Source organism: Hoplias malabaricus, chromosome 2, assembly GCF_029633855.1.
Source record: "Hoplias malabaricus isolate fHopMal1 chromosome 2, fHopMal1.hap1, whole genome shotgun sequence".
In the NCBI taxonomy this organism is placed as follows: Eukaryota; Metazoa; Chordata; class Actinopteri; order Characiformes; family Erythrinidae; genus Hoplias; species Hoplias malabaricus.
This window is the reverse complement of record NC_089801.1, coordinates 38,771,801-38,793,320: the sequence shown is the minus strand read 5'-3', so window position 1 is coordinate 38,793,320 and position 21,520 is coordinate 38,771,801. Positions and strand designations below refer to the sequence as shown.

The 21,520-nt window shown below is 39.1% G+C and overlaps 3 protein-coding genes and 1 long non-coding RNA gene across 7 annotated transcripts in view; 1 reads left to right on the top strand and 3 right to left on the bottom strand.

The window, feature by feature from the left end:
* The window catches only part of LOC136685237 (transcriptional regulator ATRX-like), a 33,351-nt gene extending 29,441 nt beyond the window's left edge, over nt 1–3,910 (bottom strand). For all 3 annotated transcript variants that reach the window (XR_010800038.1, XM_066659310.1, XM_066659318.1), the window contains exon 1: nt 3,716–3,910. Coding sequence is in view for 2 of the 3 variants with exons in the window: in XM_066659310.1 (XP_066515407.1) it covers nt 3,716–3,735 (20 nt within the window). In the remaining variant the exon portion in view is untranslated. The remainder of the gene's footprint in view (nt 1–3,715) is intronic.
* Nucleotides 3,911–6,945: 3,035 nt separating this feature from the next.
* Nucleotides 6,946–13,951, bottom strand: cnga2b (cyclic nucleotide gated channel subunit alpha 2b). Its single transcript, XM_066660629.1, has 6 exons — nt 13,322–13,951; nt 13,077–13,196; nt 12,564–12,740; nt 10,233–10,340; nt 9,354–9,460; nt 6,946–8,834 (listed from the first exon to the last, which is right to left on the bottom strand). Exons 1-6 carry the CDS (start codon nt 13,537–13,539, stop codon nt 7,324–7,326), a joined length of 2,241 nt encoding a protein of 746 aa, XP_066516726.1. The 5' UTR covers nt 13,540–13,951; the 3' UTR covers nt 6,946–7,323.
* On the top strand, nt 10,630–12,722 carry LOC136686702 (uncharacterized). The gene is made up of 3 exons (XR_010800363.1): nt 10,630–10,732; nt 12,175–12,226; nt 12,631–12,722. It is a non-coding gene; the product is annotated as an uncharacterized lncRNA (long non-coding RNA).
* A 1,172-nt stretch (nt 13,952–15,123) lies between the features above and the next one.
* Nucleotides 15,124–21,145, bottom strand: chmp1b (charged multivesicular body protein 1B). Of its 2 annotated transcripts, XM_066660900.1 has the most exons (9): nt 21,015–21,145; nt 19,495–19,592; nt 18,408–18,554; nt 18,111–18,179; nt 17,852–17,959; nt 17,684–17,727; nt 17,325–17,397; nt 16,951–17,009; nt 15,124–16,823 (listed from the first exon to the last, which is right to left on the bottom strand). In XM_066660900.1, the coding sequence occupies exons 1-8, from the start codon at nt 21,028–21,030 to the stop codon at nt 16,965–16,967; spliced, it is 600 nt and encodes a 199-aa protein (XP_066516997.1). In that variant the 5' UTR covers nt 21,031–21,145; the 3' UTR covers nt 15,124–16,823; nt 16,951–16,964. The 2 variants fall into 2 exon arrangements, with proteins under 2 accessions (XP_066516997.1, XP_066516996.1); XM_066660899.1 differs by having other exon boundaries at nt 15,128–17,009.
* Between the last annotated feature and the right edge of the window lie 375 nt (nt 21,146–21,520).

Genomic DNA, 21,520 nt, shown 5'->3' with positions numbered 1-21,520 from the left:
GTCATGACACATACCTGAGCAGGTCAAGAACAATTGCAAGTGGACACATACTATCACTCATTTAGAAACTGCTCCACGAGGTGGTGCTACACAGTGCTTTGTATTATATATATATATATATTTTTTCTTCTCAGCATTAAGCTAAGCCTGGACCTTCATAACAGAGCATAGCTAAAGAGCCTAATATCATACAGCACTAACAAACAAACTCAGTGCTTTGAATCAAACTGTCAACATGGAGCAAAATACTGTGCTGGTTGAACTGCAATTAGCAACATATTTTTCTTGTTGAATGCAACAACAAAAGTAATGATGCACTGATACTGTATTTGGGCCGACACGATAACCAATAAGCAGCACCTTGTTGTAGCCGATACCAATAAAAAATAACCAATAACTTAACATTCGCAAATTCACTTTGGATTAAAAGAAAAATCATCATCATGGGTTGTAATAGGACTACTTTTTGTGCAAGCACAAAAAGGTGCCAAGTTATCCATTGTAATATCAGCTAAAAGTTCAATATCAGACAGATAATGGTAACTTTAAAAAAAATTCACACATGGACAAATAAAATATCGGCCACCGAAGTATTGCGCATCACTAAACAAAAGTGAAGATATTCTTGTTCTGATTTTCTATTCCATCTTAAAATTTTACAGGATTATTTACATTTTTGGTCCTGTAAAATTAATGGTACAATATGCAAATAACCAACCCACGCATCCACATAAAAATAACACTTATACAATTTCCAGTCAATACAGCCAAAAGAGAGAAAAAAAAAATTCAGAAAACATTTAACAGCATATTACACAGAAGCATGGCAAATTCTAATTCTAAAGCAATATTAATAATACAAGTGCAAAGAGAAACTAGGCAAGCCTAGTTTCGCCAGAATGCCATTTGCCATGCAGCCATTGTCACAGAGGTGTTTCTGGCATTTTAAAAACAGGAAAGCCCAAAATACATACCCTTGTCATTGGAAGGTCTGGAGAAGCTTTAGTGCTCCATATTAATGTCTTTGTTTACATATGGCTTTTATTATGTGATTGTGTTGTACAGAAAATATGGGGGGCAGGACTAATAAATGCAGAAATGAAAAAAGGAGCACCAAGTATTATTAATAATCAGTGCCATATAGCATCCGTGTTATTTTGTTTAAAAAAAATGCTAGATGATCTACCACAAAAGAACCAAGACAACAAAACATTTTGCTGATTTTAAGAATTACAATTATTTATTTATTGAAAGTAACTGGTTAGAGTAAAACACATGAAGTTTAATGTGACTGTGTGCAGCTATATGGAGGTTTATAAACACACTAATGCCACAAAAATTCTCCCTACCAATTCCATTTACAATTTTTCAGACAAAGACAAAAAAATAATACAAATTCAGAACCTAGCTAGAAAAAAAAAATTTTCCAGCTAGAAAAAAAAAAGTTTCTGGTTTGCAAACCAGTATGTGTCAGTGGAAACAAAAAGAATGGTTCCAAATTTAGTTCACAAACTGGAATCATTCTGTTTCCTCACTGGTGGAAAAAGCGCTATGTGAAATAAGGCCTAACTAACAACAGACCATGTTGTAGCGCCACCTTGTGAAATATGGTGGAACTAACAGCAGAATGTGAAATAACATTCATGTGCATTTCAACTTCAGGAGGCAGTAAGTCAGTCTGTAAGCAAAAATGCCTCTGCTAGGCAGGCCCGGTAGGCAGTCTGGCAGAAAGAACCATTCAGTGAAAATAAAGTGTTTAGCTTTGTTAGCATGTCAGTGTGGTGTTACAGAGCGCCTAAGGTGACATGATGTTGTGGCCACTATATAGTATTTTGAGGACACAAAATAATACATTGAGGCCACGAGATAGTATTTTGAAGCTTGGACCAAGGGACCTGCATTTGCAATGCACACAAGTTTGATTGGCATAGCAGCTGAACAACCACACATCTAACCTTTGAGATTAAGTCTAACACAGGATTTCAGTTGGTTAACGTCAATGCACATTGCCTTGAGGTTCATGGACGACATGCAAAAGATGTGCAAATTAGAGAACTTTCTCCAGGAGAGATATATGGAGGAGAATCAAACAGCAAAAATGGTGGAAGATAATGTAGGTTTGTACAAGTTTTGTCAGGGTGCACAGTCATTTTGTGGTCACTATATAGTATTTTGTGGTCACTATATAGTATTTTGTGGCCTCAAAACACTATATAGTGGCCACGTCTTGCTAAATAAACCCACCATGTCACCCTAGGGACCTGTAGGTGTTGTTTATAAGCTAGATGTGTTATAATTTAAATAAATCATCAACCTAATGGCTGAGCGTTTCCGCTTTCAAAGATGATGCTTTCCAAACTGTCAAATACACAGATTCAGACAGACAGGGTTTAGTACCCAACACACCCAAGACACCAATCTAATATTTAGCTGGGGCTTTCACACTGCAGGTGAGAGGTAGAGAGGTGGGTGGAGAGAAATGGGAGGGAATAACTGCATATGCATAGATCCATGGCATGCATACTGCATAAAAGTGAAGGGGGGGATAGTGTTATACTAAGCACTTTTTAGATTTTTGAATATTTTTTTCTTGAAGACAATTTCTACATCTGTACATCTGATAAGCCGACGGCGATAGGGGGACTGTATTTCCTAGCTATAGCTTCCACTCTTTTTGCAAGAGAAATAAATAGGTTTTATTTAAGTACTTTATATACAGGAAATCTCAGAATGCTTTACAATTGAGGACTAAACGTTAAACATAAAAGCAAAACAAATCTACTAAGGCAGCTGCCTTATTCCAGCCTTACACAATGTCTTAAGTCCGTGTTGTTATTATACTCACAAACCAATAAAATCAACTATATTATTATAATTACAGACCCAGTCTTTGCAATATCTGCCTGTGACAACAACTCAGTCTTTAGAAATATAGTAATGTGTCAGACTTCAGCCTTTAAAGGGTCTTTTCAAAGTCTTCTAATATGTGGTTTGCATTACACATCCTTTGAGAACCCCTGCTGCTGCTTTGTTGTAACTTCACAGTGGAAAGATGAACCCAAACACCTGTGGATGTTTCCTCTCGTACCTCACTACGACTAAAGAATAAAATATTGTTTTGTGGTGTTCCAGCTGCTGTACCAGTTGTTGCATGGTTGTTATGAGTCCCATTTTCCCTGATATTTTTTAATCAGTTTTTAACTCCACTTCTGCCAACTCATGGAACTCCTGGTTTTCCTCCAATCCTTTGACTTTACCCTTTCTTGTGCAAGTATATTATCTTCTGTGCAGTATTCTTACGAGTATCTCCTGAGAAACTAAGAATCTAAACGTTAGACTAGAAACGAAAAAACAAAGAGTGTCCCAGAATTTTTCACAGCAATGCAAAAGCCCTGATAGAATAAGTTTTCCAGCTATAAAGCAGGCTTCATAATCCAGGGAAAGCTTCCTTTGTCCGTGGTTATTTTTGTTTGTTGGTGTTAGAGGTCTTAGCTAACTCTGAATCATGAACCTGAAACAAATATTCAGACATTCCCCAGAGTCTGGGAACGTAATTCCAGGAGTTAAAGGGTAGTATTTGAGAACTGAAGCCAACAAGAGGTGTTATGCGTTAGTTATCGGAGCTCCCCCCCCCTCTTCTCGTCAGCAGTGTAACGTTAAATCAGGACAGCGACCAGCATCGGGAACATTAACTCCACAACACTTTTACTCTCACCTCAGAACCTCCGTCGACATCCTACTCTCGAAGGGCGCAGCCTTATCCAGACCAATGCGTTTAATTCAAAACAACTCTCCCGCAGTCATCTTCAGGTTTTACCCTCAGTCTGGGAAAAGGCAGCGCAGCTCCGGGCCCCCCCAACACAATCACACGCTGTCCGCCATCTTACCGGCTCACAGCTCATCCGACGCGCTGAAATGGCGGCCAACTGTGAACGCGCTCCCGTCATTTCCTTCGGGATGGGGGTGGGGGGGACACTTAACCATTAAAGAAGAGCTCTCTAAGAGTTGTGTTTTAAAATGTAAAGCAGTAACATTACTGAGTGAAGAGGAAAATATCTGCTAAAATATGTCCTTTAGCTGCTGCTAGTTGAAAAATTGAAATACTGATTCAAAAGGCATAGATAGCTATAGTTCGGATTTCGCAGTTGATCAGAGCCCGACGGACATCTTTAAGCATCATGCTGCTTTCAAACAATGTCATAAATTTGATTACTGCATCGACATACGTGACAGGTTATGCCAGGTAAACAGCTCAGGACCAGTTAAAAGGTATAATGGTTCTGAAAGCATGGTGGGCTATATGCTGGGGTGGACAGTAATGAAGTAAATGTAATTCGCTAGCTACTGTACCTCAATTAGTTTGTGTGTGTGTCTGTACTTTACTGAAGTATTTCCATTTTGTGTGAGTTTTTACTTTAACTCCTCTACGTTTCAAAGTCAAATACCTTACTTTTTACTCCACTACATTATGAAAATCTGCTGTCCATTTTGGTTTGTGTGTTTTAAAACTGTAACATGTCTGAACAAATCTCCCGGCTCTGCACAGCTCTCCGCGCTAGAGGTAGGTAGATCGATCCAAATATCGATAACATCGATACCAACGCTGGTATTGGTATTGATCATTACTCATGTAAAAAGATCGATACTCAAGCTTTTTCTCACCCACTGCTCTCCTGCTAAAGTATGTGTGTGACTATGTGTGCCCCCCTCTTTTGCTGCTGTACCTGCATGTGGCGAAGACTAGCAGTATCGATATCGACGATACTGGCCCTGTATTTACTTGGTATCGGATCAATACCAAAATTCCCGGTATCGCCCACCTCTACTCCGCGCAGCACTGTTGCCAGGATACGGAAAGATACAGTCGGAGCCTAAAACAAGTATCTCAAGTTTCTCCGCTGAAAGCCAAGTAGCCAATAAAGCAGACTTTTTTTTATTAGTGCATAATTAAGACTGTAGCTAATCACTTGTTTCAGTTCTTAGAACTGTTATGAATTAACAAAATGATTTGTATTGTTTAGAACTATAACTTTAGAGTCAGCAGTGACTAATTCATTGATATTACATTATTTATGGATCTGTAGAAGTCATTAATCACTCCAAACTGAGGGTGAGAATCAGTTGCAGGTTTCGTTAAGTGTTTAACGGTTTAGAGTGTATATTAACACAATACTTGAAGCAAGTTTCAAATCCAGAAATAAAACCTGAAAATGAATACAATCCAAAAGCAAATCCAAAAACCAAAACCAAGTATCAGGCAAAAGGTCAGATAAACTAAAACCATATATAAGAAGCAAACAGCTCAGAATTGCAGAAATAGCTCAAACTATAGGCCTACTTGCAACTATGACAACAAGACAGAGCTTAAAGGAACTCTGTGTAATATTTTTTTATAAAATGTATGTAATATTGTGATGCTTCACTGAATTATAATAGGGAGAATAGAGCCTCTGCCAATGCTAATCTTGGCTCAGCACTGCAGAAATTGCATTTTTGGAGGAGTGTAGGCACATTTTTCCTGTGTGTTCCCGCTCCTTATTGACAGTTTTTTTTTTCTATTCTTCTTTTTCTGAGACGTCCGTATTTCCTATGTTTAACCCTTTTATTCATTCTGTGACATTCAAAACAATGTCTGAAAAATTCTGGCGGTGAATTTGCTGCTGTCTGCAGTCTCTGTAGTGTGGAGGAGTTCATATTTTTTGACTTCCTCAGTTCAGCTTCATTCATGTTCATCTGAACTTGGACCAATAACAGTCATTGCGGTCTGCGTCGATGCAACGCGTAGTTAGTTATATTTGTGGAGAGGTGCAAGTCAGGCTACAACAGGCGTAGGTTTGATGCAAAATCATAAATTGTGCTTAATACTCAGGAGACAGCGACCTCTGTGTGTTTGGAGGGAAAACACATTGGGTATATGTGACAGTTGATGTAATATTCATTGTAATTAATCTTTGGCCATTTCTGTTGTGTTCATCAGTGTCAGACTAATGAATGACATTCTATTAAAAGACCGGTGAACCAAGATTGACACTAGAGTTTTTTCACATACAATGCATTGATTAAGCATGAGTCTTGTTACAAAAATGATAATAGGACATTAGAACCATAATAAATCATCATACTTTTACTTTTTATATAGTTGAATACTAGGTAAATACTTTTGTACTTTTACTCAAGTGGAGATCTAAATCAAGGACTTCTACTTTTACTGGAGTAATATTTTACATTTGAGTATCTGTATTTTAACTCAAGTACCTGGTTTGTGTACTTTGTCCACCACTGACTATATGGTAAAATTATCTGTTGGGATATGGTTAGGTGTAGAGTTGGGGTTATGTTTAATTTAAGGGTTAGAGTTATGGTTGGGCTTAAGGGTAAATAGTATGATTGCTGATGACCCTCCTGTAGCTTTCCAGACTCTTTGTAATAAGTCTTTTTGTCTAGACTCCTGAACTCCAGCTGGTACTAAACAAAAAAAATCTAATTTACTAGCACTATCGGTTTAGAATTTTTGTGCAGAGACTGTGATGATGTGTGGAAGTTATTGGAAAATGAGTCCGAAGATGAGTTTCACACCAGGAGGCACCACATGATCTTTTGAAGTCGGAAGGTGAAATTGAACACATTGTTGTGGCATAGATGCTATTTTAAAAATGGCCAAACAGTTAATCAACAGCAAGATATTAACTATTAACGTACAATTTTTAGCTACTTAATATGCTGAACGAGTGGCTTTGAGGGCTCAATTGGGGTGCAAATTTTCTGAGCAGGAAAGGAACATTCATGACCTACAACCAACACCAAGCAATATCTGAATTTTTTATACATAATCACCAGTTTACCTACATTTTATATATGAAGTGTTGATATCTATAATGGTAAAATTGTGTTTTTCAGATTTTTTATTTTATTTTAAATTTTTTTTAAAGGATAAAAAGAAAAATAAAACCTCGCAGCTTAGACCAGTATTGAATTTCATACTAATCTAAGCTTGTTTGTATAAGTCAGATTCTGATTTAGCTGATCACTTATGGCCATTCTAGTATCAGAATACCAGTGTCTATATGTTAGGCTATGCTGCTGTATCACCACAAAAAAACAGCAGCATAGTTTTGCATGTACATACACAGTCTCTTGGGTGTCTTTTAAGTCAATTCAACGATCCATTTCTCATATGTACAGTATGTGTGGAGAAGCTTTACAGTACTGTCTTGCAAAAAGAAAAAAAAAATTTTGAAACTGAACACTCCACCTGAATTGAAAAACCCACTGAGTTGTGTTTAGTTTCCTGTTGTACACATCATCAAAGCAGTTCTACTTCATTTACGGCTCTGTCTTTGGCTCAGGCCGTGAACTAGCCACAGACTTTGAGTCTATGCTTGGTGACGTCCGTATGTGTGTCTCCGAATGTGTGTGTACATCTGCATGTGTGTGAGTGACCACTTGGTCAGTCTCTCCTTCCACTTCATTGTCTGAAAGCAGCCCGAGACCTGTGTGACACAGCTGCCTCTCCAGAGCTGTAATTCTTTGTTTAAGCCTCCTCTGTGTTGTTGTGAACTCCCCTAGCAGCCGGGCGAAGCGTGTCTGCAGGATGTCCAGAGATGTGTCAAGACGTTCCACCTTTTCCTCCATATCTATTTCCCCTAGCCCTCCCACGGCTGCACTTTCATCCAGAAGACCTTGCTTCTTCAGGATTTCCCTCCCACGCTCCTCCAGAACTTTCTGTGCATCTGGATATTCGGTCACTGCCTCCATTAGATCATCTTTTGAGAGGCAGAATAGATCAGAGTACCCAATGCTACGTATGTTGGCAGTTCGGCGGTTGCCCATCTTACTACCCCGAATGTTCAGTATGCTGATTTCTCCAAAGCACCCTCCAGCAGTGAGCAGTGCAAATTGTGTAACACCATCGTCTGCCACCACAGCCAGTTGTCCCTCCTTGATGATATACATTTCCTTCCCTATATCGCCTTTCCTGCAGATGTAGTCACCAGGGCTATACACTTGGGGGCGCAGTTTTAGAACCAGCTCCACTAACAGTCCAGCCTCACAGTCTTGAAAGATACGAACCTTCTTAAGCGTGTCCAGATGGACATTGATAGCAATTTCTGCACGCAGCTTATCAGGAAGGTTCTTCAGCACCTCATGTTCATCAACAGCTTTCTGATTGGTCCAGAGGTAATCAAACCACTTGATGACACGTGTCTCGAGGTTGCGGCTGACCTTGCGGAAATGCATATAGTGTTTAACAGCATCAATCCGTGCTTGGAACTCTGCCCTTGTGGCGTTCATGTTGGCAATCATGGAACCCACGTTACCGACAATTGTGGCAAAGATCAGCACACCAACTAGAAAATCAAAGACCACAAAAACAAACTCCTCATCCTTTACTGGGGGAGGCATTTCTCCAATGGTGGTAAGTGTTAGTGTGGACCAGTAGAAACAGTAGACATAGCAACGCGTCAGCGTTCCGTACTGTGTGTCTGTAATGTTAGGATACACCCAATCATCTGACCCAATCCCCAGTGACTTGGAAATGGCATAGTAGATGCATGCGTTCCAGTGGATGATGACCAGGATGTAGAGGATCAGGTTTAGGATGCGGAAAGTGTTGGGATAATTGGTACGTGTCTCAGTGCGATCAAAGAATTCAAACATGCGAGAGAAACGGAGCAAGCGGTTGAAGCGGAGCTGAGGCGTATTGATCCCTGTGACAATGTAAATCAGGTCTGTAGGCACAATGGAGAGGACGTCTACTTTGAACTGGAAGGTTCGGATATAGTTGTCTCTCAGCTTGGCTTGGTCTTTCACCATCAGACCCTGTTCCAGAAATCCTGTGGATGAAAAGAGATCCTTTTTCTTTTTTTTTTCCTTTTTACTTCTTTCACAATCTATGAGTTTAATGTCTAATTCAGTTTTAATGGATTTGGTGAATACATGCTATAGAACAAGACGACTATTGAACAATTTCAAGGATTACACCTGGGTTATAACTAAAAATAAATACCACAATATTTTCCTGCTATAAAACAGAAATAATTAATAGTAATAAAATAATGTTATTATTTTATATAATAGTACTATTATACTATTACTATATAATAGTAATAAAAATAATGTTAAAGTATTACACTAATATAAAAATATAAAAATATTTGTACTGGTGTGGGTAAATAGCATTTTATTCTTTTCAAATGATGCATAAATAAATTAATTGCTTATGTTATTTGCTTCCTCCTGTGGGGAACCTAAAAAACTTTTCATTACATAATTTAAGTATGGACACATTTCAGTTAAGGTCAAACCTGAAAACAAAGCTTTGTCGATGTATATATGTGTGACTGTATACATACCTGTCCTTAGTCTCACGCATGAGTCTAGTATGTAAATGGTGTCACAGACGTAATCAAGAACCAGCCACACTATGTAGCACTCAGTTTGTAGATCATCAAAGCATGCTCTACAGAAGAGGAATTATGGAAAGTAGATAGAGAACAGTAGAAAATAACAATGCAGCTAGAAACTTTTAGCTCAGGTTGTAGTGTCTTCTGAGAGAGATTTTTGCCAATTAAACATAATTAGGAAACCCCATTTTCTCTGAAGAAACACCATTTTGTTTGCTTGGATTGATAAGATCTGCAGCACCAAACAGCATCGCAGAATTTATCTGATTAGTTACGCTAGTGGTGTTTGATGCTGTTCACACACACACACACACACACACACAGATTAACAGCACTTTGTTGATCTCACATTCAAGAACTAGACAGACCCTTGCCAGACTTGGCCCCATCACTCAGCACAAAGGTAGCTCATACAGATGTCCCACTGCTCTCTGTATGAAGGATTAAGGTTCAGATCCCAACACCATATAGTCGTAGGGCAAAACTAATCTCTAGCAAGAGTAAAAATAGTAGATAGGTCTGGCTAAGAGCATGTGCTGAATGATGTAAATATTTGCTGTACTGTAGTGGGTACAATTTCTGATTTCAATACAGTAGAACGGTTCAATCTTCCTGTGTAAGTAAGCACAGCTTGCTAAATCAATACGAGTCCTTGGGCAAGACTCCAAAAACAATTCCCTCCTTCTATAATATGATTAGAATTGTAAATCATTCTGGATAAGGGCATCTGGTAAATGCCGTATCATGAAAATTACATGAAATAATAAATTAGACAGATTAATCAAATAATGGATACAACATGATGACCATAAAAGAAGAAATATTTACCTGGCAACCAAGAGGACCCAGTTATAGAGCACTGCCATGGCGATGAAGAACAGCCAATAATAATACGCATCATCAGACTGAGATATGACAAATCCCTCCCACTTTTCTCTACAGCACAAGTGCAAAAATACAAAACACACACTAAGTGATACATATGCCACGACTTCTGTGCCACTAGTATTTGAATTATTTGAAAGTGAAGCTTATATTTTACATTTTTATTTATTTATTTATTTATTGCCCTAAAGATATACGTCAAATATCTTTCTTTTTACTCCACTACATTAAGAAAATGTGCCGTTGCTTTTGGTTTATGTGTGAATAAAACCGTAACGTGTCTGAACAAGTCTCGCTGCTCTGCAATGCACTCCACACGACAGCGCCGTTGCTAGGAGATGAACAAACACGGTCGCCGCTATAAACAAGTGAAAATGTTTCTCCGCCTAAAACAAATAATACCAAAGGCTTTTTTTTATCAATTGTTGTGCGAATTTAAGACAGTAAGTAATCACTTTCAGTTCTTAGAAGCATTATGACAAAATGATTTGTACTGTTTAGTATTTGGCTGTATTTGAGTATGGAGGACCAAACCTGTCAAAAGTAAAAAATAAATAAATACATTAATAAATGTCTCAATGTAATGTATTTCCCCCTTAATAATGATAATAAATAATACAAAAAATAGAAAATAATACATAAATCCTTACATAAATTAAAATATGTTTACCTGAATGTGTAGTTATATTTTGTAAAATATTTTTTTCTTATTAATTTTTATAATTTATTTATTATTATATTTTTTATTTTATTATTTATTATTTTATTTCTATAACTATACATTTTTGCATTCATTTATTTCCCAATTTTTGTTACTCTTATATGATAATAAGGGGGCTGTCCATCAATAATCTCATGGAGTCTAAATATTCTTATTGTTTGATGCAATTGTTTGCATCAGCAGTATTCTGCGGGATAGTAATAGAGGCCTTAATATACCCATAGCACAACTCGATGGAACACCTGGACTGACCACATATGGGAAAGACAGCTCTCTCCCTACCGTTATTCTGTGCCCAGAAATGTAGCTGCGGAGACACATCTCTCTCTCTGTGCAGCCCCTCTGCTCCAGGGATGAAGCTGCGGGAGACACTGATCTCCCTACGTGGCCCCTGTGCTCCCATAGACAGAGCTGCGGGACACATCTATCTCTGTGCGGCAACTCTGCTCCCAGAGACTGAGCAGCACAATCAGTCCACACAGCAGGTCACACATATCAAAATGAGTTGCGAATGTGCAAAATGTGCTGCTAAAGACACGTTTGCTTCCTTTTACATTGAATTTATTCCTTTTTTCGAAACTCCTGAACTGAGATCACATAATTGATTAAGGCTTTATTCAAACAGTAATGTCTTTAAATGTATAACACAGGACTGAAGGTGCGATTGGATACATACATTGCTCCATTTCATTGAAGTGAGCAGCTGCCTCTCTTAGCAGATCCGACAGCAGCCTTCGCCCTGACATTTGTGCCCTCAGACATTTCAATTAGAATGAACTGCTCTGTTCTTCCCCCTTCATTAGCATATATTGAGGAGGACATACAGAAATAAATAAAAGGAAAAAAGGGAATAAATAAATGAGTAAGTAAATCAAACAAAAGTTTGAAAATATAAATACATAGAAATATAATAAAAAAACTAATTAATATAGGAATAATCAATATAATAAATCAATATATTGAGTGATAAATACATAAAAATTTTAAATGAAAAATATAAATGTGCATAATTATACAAATTATAAATTATTCATTATCCTGATTCATTTGTTTTTGGTTTTATGTCCCATATTAAGACATTTATTTATACATTTTTGTTTTATATTCCTCATTTCTTTAATTCCTCTTTATATTAATTAATTAATTTATTTTTTACTTTGGCAGCTTTGGTCCTCCATACCTATCTACCCACAAAACTATGAAATAAATAAACCAGGTAAGCTTTTGTGTGTGTGTGTGTGTGTGTGTGTGTGTGATCTGCCTATGTCTGAAATCAACTCTTTTAACATGTGGAAAAACGGGTATCATATATCACCTTCAAATGCCACTTAATCTATGTTTGATTGCCTTTCCCTGTATGCCGTGTGTGAGAAATTTGAAACTAAATTAAAATAAAAAAAGACGCTAAAATGCAGTGTGCTGTGTTATTTGTATTTGAGTTTTTTCGCATTTGAATATTTTTTAACCTAAAGGTACATTCAATATATACAATACAACTTCAAAACTTCAAAAGTTTAATTATAAAGTGTGTGTGTTTGAAAAGGGTGCTGTACTTAAGGGTTTGTTTCTTTTTGTCTTTGCTGCCTTCTGGCTGGTCTTTCCCTCCTTGGCTGGTGGGAGCTCTGAACTCGGGGCCTCGGAATCGCTCAAGGAAGGAGTCCGGTCGCTCCTCCTCCTCCATCAGACTTCTGTGAGCCCATTCCCTCAGAGTCACCACCAAATTCACCAGCCTGATGGAGACGAGAGATGGATCAGGATTCATACAGCAGCCAAATACCCATGAGCAACATATGGTTCATGTTCAAACTGGTGCTTATGAAAAAAAATTAAATAAACGTCATCAAGGGATGGGGCTTTACACAACCCATGGGACTGTTTAGGCACGTTACATACAGAATTATAGGGCTGCATATAATCATACAAAACAGGCACCGACCTGGACCCACTAACAGCACACCTTTAACTGGTATGCTAGCCACTGTTGTTCTCACTGGACATTGAGGATTATCAATGGAACTGATTTTCACATTCACAAATATAAAATTGACAGTGTGTGCTTTATGTACCTGGATAGTGCTCCTCTGCCCCTGAAGGAGTTTCTGGACGCTGTGTCTTGAGTCTCGAGAGCCGCCACACGCTGGAGCTCAGAAGAGGTGTCGTCATCTCCATCACAAACTGACTGAGTCCTAGAAAGAAAGAGAGGGAGAGGGAGAGAAGACCACCCCTTTCAAGTTAAATAGAGAAACCACTGGATCTATGGTATAGACAGAGAGAGGTCACCCTTCACATACATCCATACTTCGACACTGACCTGCTTACTGTAGTCTCTGCTCTGTCCGGTTCCTCCTCCAGGGTGGTCCTGACTGACAGACGGTGTGAAGAAAGAGACCGCTCTACTGCAGCTTGACCCGTCATTCTGCACACACACAAACACACATACAGACGGAGGATTTGATTGCATTCAACCACATACTTATTACAGAGCTCAGGTGCTGATGTTGAACGATCACAAACACCACTCCAACTCATCCCAGATGTGTTGGACTGAGCTGCAGTGGAGAAGCAAGGAATGCATAAAAGGATAGATGGATAGAAGCTTGGATGAATGATGCAGTGTTTAGACAAGTGTGGAATAATGTTTTCCTAATTGGTTTATCATTAGAGGAACTCCAGACGGCATACACTGCTCAGAGAAATGTCCCAGATGAGACTCTCACACACACTGAAGAGGTCCTGTGAGACATGGTCACCACTAACAACCATCAAACACACACCACTGATGATGAACTGCTGTTCCAGAACACACATAATCCCTTCAGGAGGTCATGAGTCCAAGCTTTACTCTTCGCACCTTTCCTTAAAAAATCTACAAGAGTTCCTTTTCACACAGGACCGAAACCAAGAAAAACACCTGTACACAGAAGGTCACTTCAGTTACTGTGGTGGTACACAATGTCTCCAAAGAAACAGGAAGTCTCAGACAGATGTGCTTCTACAGCCAAGTTTAAGAAAAGTGCTTCTGGAGATGTAGGAGGCTATGTTCTGATCCACACTGACCAAAAAATTAAACACAAAGCTTTTTTTTTTTAATGTTTAGTAATTGAAGGATGGCATGTGTCCCTGCTCCTCTACATTGGATGTGGACGTGGTTCCAGGTTTTAATTAATTATATACCATTTCTTGAGAAAATAACAGATAACCCATAGTCATACACATTATGTGTGTTAAACAGGCCATATGAGCTATCTATATGTGTGTGAGAGATATGAGTTCTATTTACTCACCTGTGTTGTGTTCCTCAGGTTCACGATAACAAGATATATTTGAGTGCTGATGAAAGAACCATCTCTCTATTTACCACAGTATATACACACACACACAAACACACTCTCATTCTCCTTACACAATCAGTGTGTCATCCCTTCTCTCTCAAACTGTAAAGACTAAACAGACTTAGAGAAGAGAGAGTGTGGTGGGGGAAGGTCTGAGAAGTAGGAGGAGACACTGTGAGTTGGGTGTTGAGGAGGACTTCCTGAGCCCAAGTCATTTCTGATGATTTCCATCCCAGATAATGCACTCCATTCTCCTCTTTAACTGCTCTGCCTAGTTTTTTTAGCCCCCTTTCACCCCATTTTCAACAGTCATGGCCCCTACAGAGCAGGTATGGTTTGGGTGGTGGATCATTCTCAGCGCTGCAGTGACACTGACGTGGTGGTGGTGTTAGTGTGTGTTGTGCTGGTACGAGTGGATCAGACACGGTAGTGCTGCTGGAGTTTTTGAAGCCTGTGTCCACTCACTGTCCACTCTGTTAGAAACTCCTACCTTGTAGATGTAAAGTCAGTGATAGCACCCCATAAGTCAATGCAGTTAGAGTTTGTTGTCATCTAGTCCTTCATCAGTGGGCACAGGATACCACCTAAAGACGCTGTCCACAGCACACTGTTGGCTGGTGGATCTTTTCCAGTCCAGTGATCACACCCCAGTGTCTCTGTCCACACTGACTAGTCCAATAATCTTTTTTAGTCCTGTTTTTTATTTTTTTTTTTTTACATTTGTATTTGTACAATACAGAAAAATGCTGTCTGTATGCAGACTCAAGAGTGTTGCCAATGTCTTTGGGAAAACATTTAAAAGCATCTGTTTCAGGTTGTCAAGATAATAAGCTCAATGGACCAATCACAGCGCTTCACTTCACTGATTTTGAACCCAGTGGACCACTCACAGTCCTGAGCTCTGTTAATCCTGAACCCAGTGGACCAATCAAAAAACCTCAGTTCCAGCAGCTCAGAGACGCCACAGTGGAAACAAGGACACACAAAAAAATAACCTACATATTAACAGGTAGTAAATGTTATAAAATATTTATTTGAATTCTGTTTGTCAGTAGAGAGTACTCCCCCCAAAAGTTTGAAACCAAAGCATGAAGACAGTACAATACACATTTCTAACCTTATAAAAAAATTAAAATAAATAACAGATTTTTCATTAAAGCTTTCATATCTTAACCACCTCGTCAATAAGAGACAAATACCTTTTTCAATCGTGCATCAATTTAGGTACCTCAAAAAACAAAAACAAAAAAAAAACACATTTTTTACATGAATATTCAGGTTTGTTTAGCATGAAACAGGAAAAAACAAACTGGAGAATAGGTGAGGAAGAGAGCTGGAGAATGTTATTAATATACCAACTGCATACACTGAAGCTAATATTTAGCAAGATATACATTCTCACAGTTGGGAGAGATTCTTCTGGTAGCACTTTATCAACAGCTTTAGATTATAACATCTGCTTGTGGCTGTCAGAGTCAGCTGATTAAAATGTACACTTCCTGTTTGGGAGTGTGGCAATCTGACGAACCTCCACAAGGGTGTGGTATTAGCACTGGAATCACTTGAGTGTTACTGAGAGAGGAAACCCACACCAGCAGGATCCCACTAATGCACAAATTATTAGAACGTTTATGAACATTAAAAAAAAGTTACTTTTTAAATCCTGAACGCATTTACGTGATTACTTGATCAATAATCACAATAACTGGTAGATTATTCTGTTTGCAACATTGGCATTTCTGACTGTGCTATTCTCATTAGGCTGTTATAAACCAAGACTGCAGGTAAAGTGCTACAGTATAACAGTGAGCTAGGAATAACTGAGGTAAGTATATACATATTTCAGCATCATAGTGTTCGGATATGGCGCTGTCTTGTTGGGGAGAACTGTAAGGGACTTAAGTCCCTGTGTCCACACATAGAGCTGTTTATTATATTCAGTTCATTTATTTAATGTCTGCACATAAGTAAACACTTCCCCACATACTTAGAAATGATGGAGCAAACACTGACCGTGTCCTAACAGAATGCTTATGCTATTATCGATATAAACGTCTACATCAGCCATAAGTGTCAGCATGCGACAGAGCTCTTTGTTTTTGATGGACACCCTGTTTCTATTTCTAGTGTGTCTAAACACTCGGATAAACAGCATGTTTAGGATATAGATCAAGTCTCAAGCTGTTTTCAGACAGGCCAGTAGCTGATTTACGGCTGTGTTGTAGATTTTCTGTGAGGTGTCATGCAGCTCTGCTGTGTCACACAGAGCATCGCTTGCCTTTAGGTTATGACATAAGACAATATTCATTTAATAAGTGACATCTACATTTAATGTAGGAAGCATATACACAGTGAAAGCCAGGCAGGTCAAGAGAAATGGTCTGTGTTACTGTCAAAGGGGTGAAACACTATACAGTCCTGATTTGTCTGAAGAGCATGATGTCTTATGGATAGCGCAGTGTGTGGACACAGTTTACAGGTCTAAAAAAAAACACACAAATATAGAGATAATGGAGTTTAGATCTTCTGACAGCCAATAAACATACGTTCATTTTGCTCACACACGCTCACACACTGCCTGTTCTCATACTCTCTAGCACACAAATACCCAGGTTGATATGCTCAGATCTGGTCTCTGAGTTTAGCCAGCCTTTGAGAGAGCTCATCCTACACAGAAAAAGACATAGACAGGGAAACAGAGAGAGGGAGGAAGAGAGAGAAAAGGAGTCAAGACCATGTTCCTTGTCTTACTGCAACACTACATGACTGACACATATGGACTTTAATGTGATCATATTCGCCAGCAAAAGTATGTTATTATCAGTGAAGAGTTTTAACAGGGATTTTAAATATATTTAAAGTGGAAATGTAGAAGCAAAGTTGCAAGAACGTGGTTCCTAGGGGTTCGTCCCATATTATGAATATATGTTTGAAGCAAGTGCCCTTTAGTGTGTGGAAAAAAATGTGTTTGTGCTGTTTTACCTGCTCGGTGGAAGCCACGCTGCTGGCCACAGTTCCTGTCTGTCCCTGGGGAAGCTCCATGTTGAGATCAAGCCTACAGACACAGACGCAAACCCTTAAGTTCACTTGGCATTTCACTGACCATAAATCTGATCTAGATTCGGGTCTACTCCAACAAGTAATCTGGAACCTTTAGATCCAACACCTTGTCAGAACCCTAGTGTGTTAGATCTTTGAGGTTCAATAGCTTTCCTGAACACAGCATGTTACAGCCTTCAGATCAGCCTGCTTGGACATAGCATGTTAGAGTCTTTAGTCCAACAGCCTATCTGAACAAAGTCTCCAGGTACACATGTACATTAATCAGTAGAATATCTTACCCTGCTTCATCTGCCATCTCCTGCATCAAACCGTCCACTTGGTTCTGAAATACAAAACATGTGTGTTACAAATGCAGAACACAGCATTCATTCATGTGTATGTAGAGATGTGTGTATAACCTGTGGAATTTATTGAGTTGTGGTGGTCTATGTGCATGTGTGTATTACCTGTGGAGTTGTAAGCGTTGTGGTACTGCTCATGGTGTCCTCCATCTGCTGAGTCTGGACATCTAGAGTTTCAAACTGATGCTCAAATTTGTCCATGAGGGATGAAATCTGACCAATAAGAGAATACCACAATTACACCACGTCCTACAAATGGCAGGCATAGTTACTGAGGTCTGGCAATGAGGATGCATATTTATTATCTCTATCACCCTGTAGCTACTTTCTCTTCTTCTGTCTCTAACTCGCCCAAAGCTCTCACCTTCTCCAGGTTCATGCTCTTCAGAGTTGCATCCATTCCCTTCACCACTCCTGCCATGGATTTGGTGACCTGTAGAGAGAAGGTCAAAAGTTTACATGCCTCTGGTCCATATTTCAGCATCATGTTCAGCGTGACAACAGGTACAATAGGCTGTAAATGTGTACCTCGTTAATAACGCGAGTTAGACATTTGTACCCAACCCAACTCATTGGGACATTGGGATTTAGGCCAGTTTGATTCAGACTGCGTGGGCTGTATATGTGTGCTTATGGTGATCCAGTGTTCCTGTGTATGTACCTTGTTCATAGTGACCGCTGTCTGAACTCTTGCTGCCACAGCATCCACCCTCGCACTCATCCTGAGGAAGTTCACTGACTGGTTCTTCTGTCTGATGGCATTCTCAGCATGGATACGGGCCACCTCCATGTTACCCTTCTGAATCGCCTGAGTACCCCAAACAAAATCATGTAATATACATTTATTTACATCTGACCCTAGACAAAACACAGTTTAAAATTCACCCTGAATTTTACCACACTAGGGCTGAACGGATTAAGAATTTGTGAACAAGCTTAAATAAATCAACATATAAAAACACATTTAACATCAGGAGGCTGATGGTATATCCCCCAGCGATAATGCTGGTGACTGAGGCAGAGAGTTCTAGAGAGTACAGTTGGTGTCGCTCTCCGGCAGTGGAGGCTGGACTCCATTCTTTCCCCATCTCTCTGGTCATGGTGCAAGTTAGCACAGGTGTAATTTTAGCTGATGTGGTAGATCTGGGCAGTGTGCATTCACCTCCAATCCATTAAGCAAGCTGTCCAGTGGCATTTTGTTAGCAGCAGTTCATTAAGAAGCGATGGGCTGGCCTTGTGTCTCTGACTGAGAGGAATTGCATATGACTAATAATTCAGGATGAATTTTGGCAAAAACTTGGGGATTAACAAAAAAAAAAGATATAAAACCTATTTAAAATAATACAACACCTGTTTAATAAAAGTATGGAAAAACGAGTAAACAGCAAAATAATCAGAAATCTCAAAACAATAAAGACTATAATAAAGTACAAAATATTTACACAATTAAGCACTATGCAGACAGATGACGTAGTGGAAAACAAAAATAGTTTGAGCAGTCTTGACAAAAACATATCAAGACCTCAGCCCACAAATATTTCCCTGCACTAATGAAACAAAAATTATATCTGAGGTCCAAAGGCCCCACTCCACTGAGAAAAACGCTTCATGGATATTTTGTACTAATGGCTAGACTAAGTCTGGAGGACAGAATTCTCCCTGGACCTTTTCAGATCTTTAGAATGTAGCTTCTCCGAGCCTGAACCGTGCTGAACAGAGGCATTGTGTCTGTGGGTGTGTCCACTCACCTTTTTCACCTTAACCTTCTCCACTTTCTCTTCTTTGTCACATTTTTTGGCATTTCGCTGCAACTCTTTGGCTGCAAACTTGAGATTAAACAAATGCTCTGTGGTCAAAGGTTAAGGAGCTACACAGAAGTGATTGACAACATTGTTTACTGGTTTGTATTCTAACTGACATTAAATTATATTATGTTGTCTGTGTGCACATAGAACCATGACTCAGAATAGAAACATGAGCTCACTCTATATTAACCCAAGGTGGGTAGGCTAAGGGATACAATGCTGAGACACTAGTTTTGAACAGGAATACACTTCAATGAGTGTAACTGAGATAATAAGCTTTTCGTCACTGCCGCTATACTTCAGTTTAAAACTCCTCTAACCGGTAAAGCAGGCGTGGAAGGAGACGATACCAGCACGTCACTGATAGCAGCAGATTTCATCAAACATCAACCCAGCTCTGAATGACTGGACGCTGAAAGCTGTGGTTCCTTTTGTAGACACCTTTTGTAGGTGATGTAAACTTTCAGTTGTGTTTTCAGTGCGAGAAAATGATTTGACAATCTCTTATTGTAAAATCATTAATATTCTACTGTAAACCAATAAAAGCGTTCAGATGCTCAGTTAAGCTTGTCCTTACAACCCGAGTCCTGATGAAACTAAGAAAATATAGAATATTTTATATTTCCCCAAGCCCTCCTTCTATTGGACAGGCTTGACATTGGGTTTAAGTCAACTGACTTATGGACTACCCCCTGAATTTGTGTGTTAGCTAGAGAGCCTAAGCCCAGAGCTGAGGAACGTTCCTATTACAATGTCTTAACTTTGGGCTTAGGTTATCGGGCAACATGAGAAAACCCGCTTTGTGTTATAGAGCCCCCAACGTTTCTGGCGAGGTTAGACAGCTTAAGCCCAGAGTTGAGGAATGTCCCTCTTCACTTTTCCTATTTGACTTGAGGCTTAAGTTATCTAGCTAAACTGAGAAAACATTCTTTATCTTAGATTTACGCCTCCAGCCCACACTACTTTTTCTGTACTGTTATGTAAAGCACTTTGATTTGCCACTGTGTACGAAAGGTGCTCTGTAAATTAACTTGTTTTGCCTTACACACCCCGCACTGTTAAGTTTCTTGAGAAGGCTTAAATGTAATTAATGTACGTTTAGTTGTATCTCCAACTCTGCAAGAGGCTATTTATTCAAATGCGCCTTAATTCACAGGCGCCACAGTGTAACTGCGGCAATATTTAAGGTGGAAAGGAAAAGTCAAATACGAAACCAATTTCAGCCTCAACAATATCGGGTCCTGTGAGAAATTAAAGAGCCAAGAGGTCCAGAAAGAGTGAAACAGAGGATGTCAGAAGACGATAAGTTACAGTATTTAAGTTCAGAAATCACACACTCGGGTCCGAAAAGTAAGAGGTAATCAAAACAAACACAACCCCTCGGTGTCTGTGACGCTAAAGTGGTCAGGAACTCCTCGGACCCGCTGCCGGATTGACCTGGACACTGCGGGATTAAAGGATACGCTCCATGTTCGGCATTGTGCTTCTCTCTGGTCACACAAAACTCTCCCACAAATAAAGTAAACTAAAAACAAAGCAGTGTCTCACTCTTTCCTTCTTCACTCGCTCCCAGCACTGACTTCCGCCTCCTGGACGCAGCTGGAGTGACGACACGGTCATGAGGCTGGGGCCTACGTCATCGACGGCCCTGGCGTCATGCCGTCCAGCCAATAGGAAAACAGGAATTATATATATATATAATGTTATATTTAAAATATGCATAACATAAATCACTTGCATTATATGTAAATATAAAATAGGTTTTCTGAAAATTAATAACATTAATATTTTAGCCAATATTACTCATCAATGTTTAGATTCAGCTTACAAAAATAAATTCCATTTCCACCAAGCAAAGAAGAAAAAAAATACTCATAGCTCTGGCACATAATCATTAATGAATAAATTCTAAATTATGATTTACCCTCTCACTATTTTAAAATTAGCATGTGTAAGATACTGTAGAAAA

What these genes read in the sequence shown, in the direction of transcription:
- cnga2b (XM_066660629.1), bottom strand. Translation starts at nt 13,539, where the DNA reads ATGAGTTGGAGTGGTGTTTGTGATCGTTCAACATCAGCACCTGAGCTC. An exon ending in AAAAAGAAACAAACCCTTAA is followed by an intron (nt 10,341 to 12,563) that starts GTACAGCACCCT and finishes CTTGTGCTGTAG; the next exon opens with AGAAAAGTGGGAGGGATTTG. An exon ending in ATGCGTGAGACTAAGGACAG is followed by an intron (nt 8,835 to 9,353) that starts GTATGTATACAG and finishes TTTCATCCACAG; the next exon opens with GATTTCTGGAACAGGGTCTG.
- chmp1b (XM_066660900.1), bottom strand. An exon ending in CAACGCTTACAACTCCACAG is followed by an intron (nt 17,728 to 17,851) that starts GTAATACACACA and finishes TTTGTATTTCAG; the next exon opens with AACCAAGTGGACGGTTTGAT. An exon ending in GAGATGGCAGATGAAGCAGG is followed by an intron (nt 17,398 to 17,683) that starts GTAAGATATTCT and finishes CTGTGTCTGTAG; the next exon opens with GCTTGATCTCAACATGGAGC.